This window comes from Pararge aegeria, chromosome 21, assembly GCF_905163445.1.
Source record: "Pararge aegeria chromosome 21, ilParAegt1.1, whole genome shotgun sequence".
NCBI lineage: Eukaryota > Metazoa > Arthropoda > Insecta > Lepidoptera > Nymphalidae > Pararge > Pararge aegeria.
Genome location: NC_053200.1, coordinates 15,787,913 through 15,803,598, shown reverse-complemented (window position 1 = coordinate 15,803,598; position 15,686 = coordinate 15,787,913). Strand labels below are relative to the sequence as shown.

The 15,686-nt window shown below is 39.2% G+C and overlaps 1 protein-coding gene across 3 annotated transcripts in view; it reads left to right on the top strand.

Moving 5' to 3' along the window:
* The window catches only part of LOC120633063 (epidermal growth factor receptor substrate 15-like 1), a 46,120-nt gene extending 30,642 nt beyond the window's left edge, over positions 1-15,478 (top strand). For all 3 annotated transcript variants that reach the window (XM_039903152.1, XM_039903151.1, XM_039903150.1), the window contains 7 exons: positions 399-488; positions 1,744-1,941; positions 2,416-2,586; positions 3,684-3,830; positions 5,012-5,101; positions 6,035-6,178; positions 12,959-15,478. In XM_039903152.1, coding sequence (XP_039759086.1) covers positions 399-488; positions 1,744-1,941; positions 2,416-2,586; positions 3,684-3,830; positions 5,012-5,101; positions 6,035-6,178; positions 12,959-13,783 — 1,665 coding nt within the window. In that variant the 3' untranslated portion in view covers positions 13,784-15,478. The remainder of the gene's footprint in view (positions 1-398; positions 489-1,743; positions 1,942-2,415; positions 2,587-3,683; positions 3,831-5,011; positions 5,102-6,034; positions 6,179-12,958) is intronic.
* Positions 15,479-15,686: the final 208 nt, after the last annotated feature.

Here is a 15,686-nt window from a genome sequence, read left to right as displayed (position 1 = left end):
GTTCAAAATTCATTTATTTCAAGTAGGCCTAATTTGTAAGCACTTATGAAACGTCAAGTCAGTCTGTTTGTAGTGACTCTACCACCGGTTCGGAAGGCAGATTCCGCTGAGAAGACCCGGCAAGAAACTCGGCAGATTGCTCTTTTTCAACATCATTTTATAGTTTAACAATCTTTAGAATTTTTCTGTTTTTTGAGAGATGAGAGCGGACTGGCCTGCTTCCAAGCAGCCTTGTCGTTAAGGAATTCATCAATCGTGTAGTAACCACGATTTGTTTAATGTGTTTCTGATTTAACTTCGATATAATTCACTTTGTAAAGCAAATATTATATTTGCTCGGCGGAGAGAATTATGTTTTCGATTTGCTAAAATAAATGCTTTATATTGTGTTGTTTCAGAGCGAATTGGATACATTAACAGCTACATTAAAACAGTTAGAAAACCAAAAAGGCGAGGCGCAGAAAAGGTTAAACGATTTAAAAACACAGGTGAGTTAAATAAAGTATATCAGACTAATCATCAATTCAAAGTACGATATGTAATTTTTTTTCATTTATGAGCTTAGAACTCGGTTTTTTAAAAACCAATTTGAAAAATTTATTGTTTTGTTGGAGACGATATACTTCTCATGTGGTCTCATTTTCATCAAGTCAATATCTGAAGAAGGGATTTTGGAGAAATTGAGGGACCTCTTTAAATATTATAGTGACACTTATAACGATTGGCACAGAATGAAGAAAGTACAGAATCCTTATTCTGCCATTATTGCATGAAGAAGCCGCCCCAAGCAAGTCTCGCTTCACACCTGCGGCATGTTGCTAGCTCACAAACTTCCCATTTTCCCCATTTCATGGTAAACGTTTAGAACATAAGAGGTAAAATAATAACCGTCAACTGCTGACTGTGACTAAATGCCTGTTCTTGAAACACTACTAAAGTGGATTGGTACATGTTTCTGGAATGATGACTCCTAGGCGCTGTGGAGATATTGCAGTCGGAAATTTTAATTCTTCATAACTCATTCCCGATGCTAGGAGACGAAGTCTTAAAAGATTTAAAAGTTTCAAATATGTCGATTCGTTCATCCTTAAAAAATTTCGCCAGTCTTTTGGTTCTAGCAATAACTCACTTAATAGATAAATTGATGTGAGTGAATTGATTCCTTTTTTTAAGCCTTTCTTTCATCCATTGCTTTCTTTGTTGTTGATGATGAGTATATGGCAGCAAACAGTAGCTGCAGCAAGAGTTAATGTTTCTTCTTCGGAATCAGAATTCAGTTTTTTTTTCGACCCAAATAGGTTGTACACCTCCTAATAACAGGATTCACTCACGTCAATTTATTAAATGACTTATAGCTAGAACCAAGTGACTGGAATTATTTAAGGATGGACGAATCGACATATTTGAAGCTTTAAAATTTGTAACTCCATGTATTGCGAAACAGGATACTAATATGAGATAATTATTCATGAGAGATTGATTGCAACTCTTCGTTTGCTAGCATCGGGAAAGTGTGAGTGAACTGACTCCATTGGAGTGACGGTCGCACACTCACGGGCAGTTTGGCGCGCGAGTATGGTAGTCACATATCCTGGCGGATCGTCAGTTGGAACTCTGGAGTGATGATTCGACACTCACGATCAAATTTAGGATGGACGTCAGTTCAACTGACGCGAAAAACTGACCGACAATGGCCGGCTTAAAAGTTTCTGGTTGTGTGACTTCGTCCGCTGGTTGCGCCAGGTGGACAAGCTGCGCTCGCAGGTGGCGGCGCAGGAGGCGGCGGCGGCGGACACGGAGGCGGAGGTGGCGGCGCGGCGCGCGGCCGCCAGCACGCTGCGGGAGAAGGAGCGCGCGCTGCACGCCGAGGCGGCGGCGGCCGAGGCCGAGGCCGAGGAGCTCACGGCGCAGCTCAGCAAAACCTTCCTCGCCGTTAGCCAGGTGAGGCCGGCCCTCCGGCGTAGGCACTTGGTTTTTGACGTGACAACGTCTTATAATTCGATGGAGCCGGCTGCACGCACGAAAAAACATGACGTATGCGGCGTTAACTCTCTCTGAGGCGTTCCATCCGAGGCTTGAAGTGCAAGCGAGAGCGCGGAACGAGCGACAAAGAGGCACAGTCGGCCTCCGCGTTCGACTATCTGTCTCTCTCCTACTTGAGTGAGCGATGCGTCCGCGTGGACAGCTTCTATACAAATAGAAATATATATTTGAGATTTTTTGTGTGCGTGTGTATGTCACTGAACTCCTCCTAAACGGCTGGACCGATTTGAATGAATTTTTTGGTATGCGTTTGGGTGGCACCCTTGATGGTTTAGATTCACAAATTAGCCCGACAGATGGCGCTGGGGTCCGCTAGTAAATAAATAAATCAACATTCACAATAGAAGCTAGCGTGTGCCGTTCCCGCTGCAGGTGAAGCTCAAGCTCAGCCACCTGGAAGAGCAGCACGAGGCGCTGGCCGCGGCGGCGGAGCAGCTGGCGGCGGGCGGCGCGGCGGCGGCGGGCGCGCTCGCTCTGCAGCCGCTGCACACGGAGCGGCACCTGCAACAGCTGCTGCGCGGCAGCACGCCCAACGACGCCGTCGTAAGTGCCGCCGCACTGGCACCGCCATGGCCCGTGGCACTCGCATTCTAATACGTCACATGCGCTTATGCAAGCGTTCATACGTATAGCATGTTAGTTGTTACACAATTTATGTGAACCGCCATTCTGTTGCGGCGGCCATCTTGCACCGATTTTCATCTAACATAGCTTACAATTATGTAAACATATATATAACGCGTCATTTTAAGGCCGATTGGCGCAGTGGGCAGTGACCCTGCTTTCTGAGTCCGAGGCCGTGGGCTCGATTCCCACAACTGGAACATGTTTGTGTGATGGACATGAATGTTTTTCGCTACTTGGGTTTTTATCTGTATATTATAAGTATTTATGTATATTATTCATAAAAAATATTCAACAGTCATCTTAGTACCCATAAAACAGGCTACGTTTACTTTGAGGCTAGATGGCAATGTTTGCATTGTCGTAGTATATTTATTTTTTTATAAGTGCCTGTGATAGGTCTACGTGAATAAAAAAAAATTGAATTAAAATTTAAGAACAAAAATTAAAAAAAAAAAACAAATTAAAAATTCTAAAATGTTTACTCGTGTAGACTTTATCACAGGCGCTTATGAAGCGTTTATAAATACATGTTACTTCTAATGTTAGATGACGGTGATCACTATATATGTTAACTTAAACTTAAAGCTAGGAGGGTTCCAAATGCGCCCTGGTCTAAGAAAGCCCACAACTAAGTCAGCCAGGTTTTTATTTGGTATATTATATTCTAATGAACGTATGACTATAATGTCTACCATTTTAGACTGCATTATAACTTACCAACTGGTTTGAATGCAGTCAGGAGCTTATAAATCGTGAATTAAAGAAAACCATTCTTCCCAACAGAATTTATAATTTCTGTTTTTTCTCACATCAAAAATGAGATCATCCAAATAATCAAGGTAAATTGATAACTCAAGGCAACACTTGTCGTTGCACGACAAAGCTCGTGATTGCGTCACCGTAAGCTGAACTTTAAGTTCCTATTCCTAAGGTTAGGTTTATAATGATTAAATTTGCCTTGATTCCCCTATTAATGGGCTTAATATTCCAATAATTGAATTATTCTTACGCAGGATGATGATTCGTTCTCAAAGAACGAGTTCGGAGCAATGAACGGGGGCAGCGGGTTTGCTTCCGACCCCTTCAAGGACTCTGCTTTCTCTAACTTACCAAACAATGACCCCTTCGCACCCACTTCTGGGAACACAAATTCTGCAAAGGTATGTATCTTGGTGTTGTTCGGCAAAGGTGTCCCCCTTGTCAAATAATTTTCATAAAGCATGGAATTCATCAGTTAAGGCAGAAACGTGCAGAAGTTTGGAATTTTTCTATATACATGAGCCAATTTGAGAAAAGTGTTTTTATTAATAACTAAGCGTTGCTTTTTATTAGAATAATATTGTTTCATATATATATATAAATAAAAGAAAGTTGTGTTCGTTACACCATTCATAACTCAAGAACGACTGGACCAATTTTTATGATATTTAATTTTTTGGATTTCTCTTAGACCGGAATAGGATAATTAATATTAAAATATAACATTCATTAAAAAAAAATTATCCGCGGTGCGAAGTTCGCTGGGACAGCTAGTTTGTAAAAAGTGTTATTATGTGATGTTACTTTAACGCGATAATCAGCGGAAAACTACCGCTGGGGTTCGAGGCCCAATTGTATAGCAAAGTTAACGACTATTTACCATCACGCTACGCAATGGGGATGGCATTGTTTGTTTGAAGTTTTGATTAGAAACTTATCAGTTGATTTATTATTTTTTTATTATCTGAACCGCTTTCAAATAAACTTAAGCTCTGCTTTGATGTTACAAATTGTAAAAATACACGAATGGCTTCATTATCAGTATTTTGCTTTACCGAATTCCGATTCAGCTAAAGTTCTATTAAAATACAAAAGCTATAAAAGCAGTATAGACAGTAGAGATTTATAAACACACAAATATATAACGAAATTGGATTAAATTCTCAATTTTTTGCTTAAAATAATAATTAACAAGGTACGAAAAAACCTTATAGTAAGTTATATGCAGAATATGTGAAAGGCCTGTAAAATAATAATAATAAAATAAAACCTAAACTAACGACTCGTAATCATAAGATAGTGACATCTACATATCTTCTGGGAAAGCTACAGAATCATTTGTGGAATTGAGTATATGCTTAAAACATGATACCTAAGGTAATTTGGACTGATCTATTCTAAAGATTGTAAACTGCAGAATAATGTTGAAAAAAAAAATCTGCTGCGTTTCTTGCCGGCTTCTTCCCGCTAGTATCTGCCTGCCAGACTGACTTGGCTTTTCAAAAGTGCCTAGATACTAGGCCTACGTGAAATAAATGAATTCTGAATGTTGAATCTCACAAAACTGAAATATGTATTGCAGGACGGCTTTGGCAACGACGCGTTCGCATCGAACGCGGATCCATTTGCCGGCGACGCCTTTGCGCCCACCGAAGCCACCAAGCCCGCTGATGTAAGTGTGCAAGTACTTTAGGTTGACGGGACCAATCTTGGCCATTTTACATTATAAAGCATTTTTTTTTGTTATTTAAATGACGGAGGTGTTTAGTGGAAAACCATCGCCTATAAACAAAGCAGCACTCCACAGGGCATGCGAGGACCACGTCCTGCAACATGCTACTTTGTGTCTGCCAATTTGAGCCATAAATGACAAGTCTGTTACACCGGCAACCACGCCCTTTAGACCGGTATACAGCATTGCAAAAATAGCGGCAGAAATAAGCATGGCGACGGTACTTCCCCAGATGAGCTCTGACATCAAACCGCATTGGTGACGTCAGAATGCCTGCGTTACTTGCACAGTGACCCTCAAGAGTCGCACGCAGAAGGCAACGCAAATGTCTGAAGACAAACCCGAGGGACCTCGCTACCAACTTCCAGTTGATCGGATACAAAAGCGGGCTGTACGACTTGTTGAAAATCCCAAAATGACTCGCAGTTTGGAGTCTCTGGGGCACCGAAGAGATGTTAGCTTCTTTTGTTTGCTATCGACTCTTTAATTGAGAGTGTTCTGAAGAGTTGTTTGCATTGACACCTTCCCTGTTCTCTGACCGCACCTCCGCCGTACAAATAAATTCGATCCTCATCAGCTGGATGCCTGGTATTCTTCTATTCGCAATACCAGATCATTTCTACCGCGCACTTGCAAATTGTGGAGCAATCTCCCATCTGATATGTTCCCTCCAAAATAAAATCAAGGGTTATTCAAGGGGCGGATAAACAAATTCCTTAAAAGCCGGCAACAGGTACTGCGGATGTTCATGGGTGGCGGTGATCATTTAACTTCAGGTGTCCCTCTTGTTCTTTTGCCCGCTGTTAATGTAAAAAAAAAACAATTTAACATTGAATGTTATGACGGGGGATTAATGATTACAACCCCGAACAGGGCGCGTGGGAGTCGGATCCCTTCGCAGTGTTGCACGCGCCCACGCGGAACTCCGCGGCCGCGACGGGCGCCGGCGCCGCGGACAAGCGCCACAAGACGCCGCCGCCGCGCCCCGCACCGCCGCGCCCCAACCCGCCGCATAAGGTACGTCTCTTAATACACTCGAGCCTAGTTTTAATGTTTTATTCTTAGTTCAAAACAATAACTTAGTACAGGCGGGAAATAAGTAAAACAAAAAAACTAGCAATCTAATTAAAGCGAATTACAGTAGCCAATGGTGCTTAGTCAGTGTTAAAAAAAGTTAATTCATAGATCTAAATATTATGCTATAAATTTACTTACTAACTTATGTGCAACAAGGAGAAAGGATGTCCTTTGTAGTACAGCAAAAGCACCAAATAGTGCCAATAATCTCAGATCTAAAATAATTGAAGTGTAGTGCTACGTAACGTACGAGCAAAGGCTAGCCACATTTTAACATGTCAACTGATTTAATGAAGCTATTTATTTACAACGGAGGCATCATTGGCTATTTATAATTAACTTAGTTATTTATCTATGGTCGTATACTTGGGAGATCTCGTTTTCAATTAATCGCTCGCTCGAAACGATATCGAGGATCTACACAAAACGCATCTAAAGTTACTGAATCTAATGTAAGATCAGCTTAAAGGGTCTATTCGTGAAAGAATTGCTTTCAAAAATTGACGCTGGCACTGGGATGTTATCAATGAATGACTCCCAAAGTTCTAAGTATTCAGGAAATCTGAGAGTCATATCTTTTAAAATGAAGACAAACCACCCATGAGGCTGGGTTGTAGATTGTCGAGGTCCAAAGTGGATTATATATGCAAAAAATACAAAACAATAAATCCTCCTGAGTGTAAGGGTAGCGATCATCAAAGACGATATAAAGTTTCATATCTCAAGATTCTCGAGTAACAATGGCATTGCCATCACGTTCTGTTACCACTCTAGAATTTTGGGATGCGCTGATTTTTTAACGATACTTTTGATAACATTATTTTGATAACACTCTCCGATCCAAAATCCCGAATCTAATCATTGGTAAAGGCTTTTGAAGATCTTTCGACTGGGTGCCCTGTGTGAGATATTCTATCTCTGTTCGATCGTGTGAAAGATAACTATGAAATCGAAAGAGCGCCACCTAGTGACAATACTGGGAAAAGTATTCGATTCCATACAAGTCGCAGTTAACTTTCGAATCGCTGGTTGAAAATCACACAATAGTCACATTCAGATTCTATAAGCTTTATTCGATTTAGGATCGGATGGTGTGATGTATGTAATAATGTGATTACAAAATTAATTGTTTAGGATAAAATGTTTTTTACTTCATTTTGTTAACCGAAATTGTTTTCAGATTATTTTCTATTTGCCCCCCTAATCCAACTTAGTACATAGCGGCATGACGCGAGTAGCCGGCGTTTGCGACGTTTTCAAGCTAAAAGATAATTTAATATATTTTTTTTTATTTTCCTTCCGCTGCAGAGAAAGTAAAACTATATGTATGTAAACGTTGTCCTGTACGCAATAAATTAATTAGATTTAGAATGCACGTCGTTATTTTCTTCAAATTAGAGAATGGCATTTTGTTAATTGTTGTTTACGATACAAATGCGCAATGGGAATTGAAAGTCGACGCCAGAGTTTTCAGCCCAAGCCGAACCCGGCGAGAATTTTTATCACCCGGTGGGTTGTAATAAGAATGTGCACGTGTGTCGTAATACCTTTTTCAATACATTTGTAAGTAAATGCCACACCGACGCTACTAAATTTTAAAAACGAAACAATTACCAAAGACTGTCTACGCAGAATTTATGTTTGCCCATTTCACGTTATAAATTTTTTCGAGTTACACCGAACTAAAGAATTTTCGCTACCTACCGGTTAAAAAGAGGTGTGGATTATTTTCTGTTCTAAAGCCATCTGTGACATTTCGTTAAAAACCAACACGAGTGTTAGAAAGAGTGTTGGAGCTTGATATTTTGAAATCACAGACAGATGCTAATACATATGATGCATGTATAAGATAAAGGACACACAGACTTACTATGAAGAAGTTTAAACAATGCGGAAATAATAGCCAATTTACAAGCAAGTGTATTGAAAATTTAGTTTTTTTTTCCAAAAATAATATTATGAGCCATTTAGACGTGCTTTTCGGTAGTGTTTTATTTTTTTAATTTTACTTTCTCTGTTGCGCATAATGCCATTCTCATGTATTGTTTTGTACGCACAAGGTTTCTTAGGTATTATAGTTTTGGATAATTCATACACTTATTAGGGGTAATGTCATATTTAGCCATCATACTTTTTAACCCCTTTAAGTTATAGCGCGCTTAAAAAAGCGCTAACTTGGCATAAATAAAATGTACCTCAAATTATATTATGTACATATAGTACGAGATTTCATATTATTTGAAAACAAAATTAGATGTCGAGTTCCGAGAATGTTATAAGTCTAGTGTAAATTATATAATATATCTGACTATAGAAAAAAATTTCACACAAAAGAAAACTAAACCTTTTCATTGTGAAAGCATGTATTTCTTTCACTAAAATCAGGTCTATAAAATTCAAGGTCTACGGCCTCTTTTAAAGCGTCAAAGATATTTTTAATTACGAGGCAATGTGAATAACTAAATTTATTAACTTAAAATTAGAGCTACGAGGGTTTTAATCGCGCCTGCTCTCACTTTGTCACGTTTGCATTGTCATATAACGATAGAAATTATGTAATTTTCCTGATCAGACCAAGTTTATTTATTCCTAGTGATTGAACATGACTAGAACTTCGCACGTACAAACGACTTGACCTCGACTCGACTCGTCTAAACAGAAAGTATAGGAATATAAGCTCTATGATATCACATAAAGCAATGTATTCAAATTTTTTTATTCTAGTAGTATAAGACTAGTGCGTTGCGCTACACGTCTTATACTTTAACCAAAACTTGATGTTTCATAGTATTAATGCACATTTTTTTTTAAATTATTTTATCCTCGAATATATGCCAGCCCCATCGTAAGCTAAACGGTGAGATCATTAACATTAATCGAAAAAAAAGGACCAAATATAAGTCCTCATTTGAATGCAGTAATTTTAGTCGAGTCAGTGTTGTGACGATATGGTGTGCGTAATTTAGCGTCCAACCCGTTAGCGTTATATTTTGTGATGTCAATTTTATTTCGAATTTAACATATCGATTTATAATAAACCATAGAAGTTTTCGACACATGCGAACTCGTACTAGCTGTACAGTTAATTTTATTATATTATCTAAAACTATAAATTCTTTCGAAACAATAGTGCTACTAGGGCTGTACGAATCTCTAAACGAAAAAGTATGACATATCATATTTAGACCCGAGTGGCGCAGTGGTCAGCGACACTGCTTTCTGAGTCCAAGGTCGTGGGTTCGATTCCCACATCTGGAAAATGTTTGTGTGATGAACATGAATGTTTTTCAGTGTTTGGGTGTTTATCTGTATATTATAAGTATTTATGTGTATTAAATTCATAAAAAAATACTCATCAGCTATCTAAGTATCCATAACACAAGCTACGCTTACTTTGGGGCTAGATGGCGATGTGTGTATTGTCGGAGTATATATTTTTTATTTTTTTTATAACAGTTGTAAATTCAGATTATTCAGATTAGTTTAGAAATTAGCGTACAGCCAAATTAGCACCGTTAGCCCGTTTATGATTATAATCTGAAACTCAGTTGTAATTATTTTTGGCACATATGTACTTTTTTGTGTTGCCATTGAGTTTAAGTTGTGCTTCACTTATCGCTGCTTTGCTGGGACGAGCGTTTGTTTGCATTTACCTATTATTTATCACTTTTCATTTCACATAACTTGACTACATATTTATGCTTGCATGCTGCACTTAGTTTGTCGAATAACATGGTGGGGCTTCTTTAAATCGATCGAAATCCATGATATGTTATGGAAATTAAGCTTAATTTGCTATACCTACTCCACGAAAAGCGGGAGAATCTGTATGGTGTAATTTATAATTTCTTCAATTCTTATACTCCACACCAAACAGATCTTCGGCAATGTACCCTCTACGCACGTTTTGCTCCGAAACCGGTGCGTTCACAGGAGATGTTGACTTCACAATGGTCTTCATGGAGTGTAGCAAATTATGCTTAATTTTCATAATTCGTAGATTATTTTAAGTTGTTCGTAATCTTCGATCAATATAGATATTATATTCAGACAAAAGCTAACCAATCGGCCAATGAATAGTATCGGGTTTTTCTATCAAGAAATTCGTAGTAGCAGTCCGGAGTTTGGAAATTGGCGGTGATTCACCCCCGTGCTTCGGAGAGCACGTTAAGCTGCCGTCCCATCTTAATATTGTTGTGAGGACATAGACGACCTCCCTGGCGCAACTGTGAGCGCTTTGAATTTAAGTAGGAGGTCCGGGTTCGATTCCCAGCAGAGGGATTATGGGAATTTATTACTTCAAAATTTCCTGTGGTCTGGTCTGGGCGTAGCTAGTTACCACCCTACCGACAAAGAGGTACCGCTAAGCGATTAAATTTCTCGTGTAGAAATCGACGAGGTAGTAAGACTACTATGCTCCCTAACAGGTTAGCCCGCTACCATCTTAGACTGCATAATCACTTAACACCAGGTGAGACTCTTGCGCATACACTTGTGCACTATAATGTCTCCTGCGCAGTTAGAAAATCTTTGAAAATTTACCACCGTGGCCAAAAACTAACGTGGGGCTAACGAAAACGGATCGCTATTCGTGGATGAGATCTAATATCTAATATTTTTTAACGATTTCAATATAATAAACTACATTTTTATTGATCGAAGGTGTTAATAGTATTTTTAGTCTTCGTATCTCATACGCATGCCTAGGTTTCGAAACTACCTTCCGGTGGAGGAAGAAATCCTATTTTATATTAACTTAATTAAATCACATATTTATTCAGAAGAACTAACTTTCATCCGTTGTTCTACCCTTTAATGTTATTAAAAAAAGGCTTATAATTTTCCGCCGTTTTCCGGCCCACTACCGACAAGGGAGCTACTCCTCTGAGAATGAGAATTGCTTAGCGACCTTAGTCCACCGCCCAGGCGAATTGCGGATTGGTAGCGGAAGGCCTTTGAAACAAGGATATTTAATGGCTAAAATTAAAACAACCATAACTCTGAAAGATAAGAGTTGCCGAGGACTCTTAAAACGAGTCTGGCACTAGGCTATCTCGTTTTATAGAGTTGTCTATTATATTTAAACTATTAATCTAACTTATTATTACTAAGTTATTGATGAAGGTGATAGCGTATTGGGTAGGAGCTCGACTTCACTTTCGGGGGGGCAAATTCGAATCCCACAATAGATAGAGGAAACCTGCACGCTGGATGTGTCGATGAGTCCACAAATCCGCTCTGGGCCAGCATTGGGGCCTTAACGCCTTCTCATTTTGGGTGGAGACCCGTGCTCTGTAGTGGGCCGGTCATTGTTTGATGTGATGATGATTAATCCAACACCAAATCACGTCGGGGTCACCACTATACGGGAGCTATGGTGATACGCTAGACCATAACAATAGGAAGATCTTCCTCCGAGCGAGTGATCGTGCTCGGGGACCGAGGTCCGAACGTACATTTATGGAAGTTGTATATATAGGCATTCTTTGTGAACACTTCGGTAGCGCGATACAGGATTTTTGTGGCGCCATCTAGTTCTGTAATGTGGAGACCACTACAATGTCTATTAGTAAAATCATCCAACCTCAATTTGTCTCTTAAAGGTGGTGGATTTTAGTAACCTCTTTTTATTTAGCGAATGCCACTACTCTTAATAGAAATAAACATTTATCTATATAATTTCAATGTCCCTTTGATAATCTTTTTGTTTCATAATATGGTTGGTACAGCCATTCCAAAGATTGACCGTAGGGACAGACAGTCAGATATTCAGAAAAAAAAATTAAAACCACGTGTTTTTAGGCAATGCTTTTCTTGAAACAATCATAACCTTTGGTTAATTAGAAAGAGAGTAGTAAAGCAGTACGAAAGTAAAAGGCAGTATCAAAATTAGACCCATCTGTCATCTTTATATAAATAGAATTATTTTAATGTATAGTGGTCGCCCAGAAGTGTTAACTCAATATGAGTTTATGCCTATAACTTAATAAAACCAAATAATTTAGAACGCTTGTAGTTTGTGATTTTATTAGGAGCTTCAAAAACTTGCATGTATCCTTCCTGGTTTTCAATTTCATTTCTTATCATTTGTGTTATATATTTTTTTAATATAATGTTTTCATTTTCACCGATTTACTAATATTTCTGTGTAAATAATACTTTTAATATCGTTTTACTACATCACGTGACGCTAGTTCAATTATAGAGCGAAAATAAAAGTGAAAGAAACAATCCACCTAATTCCGGTTTGGTGTCGCGAACAGCATATTTATTTTAGTCTTGAGACTTTAGGGTTGACTGTACTATGTAACGCTTATCAAGATGTCTTTTAAACTTCTACTATCTCGTCAGGAAGGAAAAAAAGTAAGCTTTGCAGCGAAGGTAAAAATGCTTCCGCTGGGCTGACTATTGCAGAGTTATTTCATGACGAAATATAGAAATAATCAGGCTTGGTATACGAATATATTAATTTTATCGGGGAACTAACTGTATTTGATGACTAGCGTCTCGGGATGTCTTCTCGTGAACGGTTCAGTATCTGTTCATAGCCAACACTGGTCCACTAACATTTGCTAACACGCTCGTGCTTGTCCCCACATTGCAGCGCTAAGCGGACGCGGCGGCGGCTCTTGTGCGTACTACCCCACCCCCGCCGACCCCCCACTCGCCCTACTCAACCCCGCAAACCCCCCCCTTCATTCACACTTTGTGTTCGCCCAGAACCCACGCAAACCCGCCCTCGACTTCACGGAGGACCCCTTCAAAGACTACAGATACGAGGACCCGTTTAACATCGAGGACCCGTTCGCGGACGTCACCGACACGAAGAAAATCGACCCCTTCGCGAGATCTACCTCGGCCGCCGGCTTCGCAACCGAAGATTTTTTCACCCCCTCCTCTAATATCAATGGCCTCGCTAAACCAGATAGACACAGTGGCAGAGTGTCCGCTCCACCAGTTCCCTACGACCCGTTCACGGCCGCTCAGTCCAATAACAACGACACGTGGGCCGCTTGGCCGACGGACAACTGGGCTATGGCGGAGGCGTGGGCAGAGCCCGCGGCGGACGCGTGGACCACCACGAACACGTCTAAAACATCGAGCACTTCGAACACGTCCAAGACGGGTGGCTTCTCCAGCGACTGGAAGACCGACAATTGGGCCAACAAGACCGACAACGGTTTGTCCGCCAAAACAGACAACTGGGCGACAGACTGGGACACGAATGCCAACACGACGAATAAGAACCTTAACGAAACTTGGCCGACCAATACTTTGCCCAGTAAGAAGGAGAAGTCTCCGAAGCCGGTCAAATACGCTAGGTCCCTAGTCAACACTATAGGTGGTATAGGAAGGACGAGACATAATAAGGATAAAAAGGCCAAGCCGGTTGAGGCGAAAAGCTCAGCGATCCCTTCAGAGGAGACTCAGTGGGCCTGGGCCGCGGCCGAGTCCAAGCGCTTGAACGAAGAGGCCGAGGCCCGGAGACAGCAAGAGGATGCCGAGCTGCAACTGGCGCTAGCCATCTCGCGGCAAGAGAAGTGACGGAAGCCGTCGCTACTCTCGGCCAAAAGACATAGGCGCTTAATGCGTATTTAAAGAATAAGAAGAGTGTGATAGAGCTGTCACCTGTGAATATAGGTAATAGTAATGGCGTGCGCGATGAATCTTGCCGTAAGAATGCTAGAATCATTTCGGTATTTCACTGACAATTTCATTTCACTAACATGGCCACCTCGAGAAAACTCACGTCGTGAATACTACGGATGTTAATGACGTCCAGAATGAAAAGAACCGCTTTCCTTGTCCTGCGAGTATTTTCTGGACTCCTGCCTTGCACTTTATGTCTTCGTGGTTATGATAGGCGACTGTCTTGAGACTGTGTTGAGAATTTGATTTCCTTCTATTCGTCGATTTTGTTATATGAAAATTATCCGCTAGTCATTTTGTAATGTAGCATTTTCCAAGAACAAAATTATAGTTAACGAGCGATTTGAAATTTTAAGAAGAATATAACGTTTTCGTTCCCAAAATAGAACTTTCATTAATAAGTTCAAAGGAATTTAGTAGGTAACTACTACGGTAACAAAATCGTTGTATTTCTAAGTTGAACAGAAATAAATTATTATTTACAATAATGGCCTAATATTATCTAATATAATAGATTATGTACAGTCTTTAGTTCGTATTATTTTCTACATACCTACATTTTGTTCGTGTGTGATTTGGGCAAAGGAGATGGTACATTGTGGATTATTGGTGTACCATATTTAAAAAAAACATTCCTGATTATAATATCAAAAATATACTTAATATTATAATCAGGAATTTGCCCAAGACTTTGCTACTTTGCCGATACTCTTCAGCTGCATATATGTAAAAATGGGTGGGTGAAAAAAGGAAAACCAAAAGTCACGCTTCAAGTCAAAATTAAATGCTAATAATTTTGATATAATTTAACAAATACCATTTAATTACTCTTTGATTGATATGTATGACTTGACAAAAAGGATACGGTATATCCACCGTGTATAATTTATAGAAATAGATATAAATTACTTGCAGTTAAATAGTTATCATAGAAGGAATTTAGATTGTTATAACCAAGAATTGTACAAGACTTGTTCTAACTTTCTTTAGATTTTTGGCCCGTCTCCTTTTACCCATTTCCGATCTTGTTTACAGAAAAAAAGATATTATGGAATCGAAAAGAATTTGCTTGTCAGAAAAATGTGATGTGCTGATGTTTTGTACTAGACCTTCAGATAGTATGAAACACTTCACAAAATTTCTGATTCTGTACGGGGTATGAAGAAAGTCGTCCAGAGTCAGACGTTTTCTGACAGGCGAATTCTTGCTATATTCAAAATAACTGGTCAATAATAGAAAACGAACTGAAACTTTCTATGTGTACAAATAAACATTATGTGCGGACCAGATCTGGCGCTATACCATATTTCCGTATACATCAGATGTTTGTTTGTATACTTCAAATGAAACCACTAAACTTTGGTGCGAGTTGTTACCAACAACGTTTATTTGTCGAATTACTATTACGTTGTCAAATCATGAACATGGTTTGAAACTCACATAAAGCCATATCTATTAAAAGAAAGGTTAAAGTAGGCATTTAATTTAGTTAGTATACATTGTTATGTATTTGTTACATTGAATACCCCCAGCTATGTTAAAGTGTTATGAACCATCTATTAGAGTATACAAACATATTTTAATGTTATTATAGTAGTACAAACGTTTTTTTTTTGTTTAGTCTGTGAAAATAACTTTAAATTCATATTACGAATGTACCTTTATTTTTAAATTGTCATGAATGAATGATATTTTTGTGTAAATTTATGAATCGAAAGATTGGTGTACTAGTTATACTACAAATGCTTTTTGAGAATTGGAAAAACACTATGCTTTTTGTGGTGACAGCAAATAATGT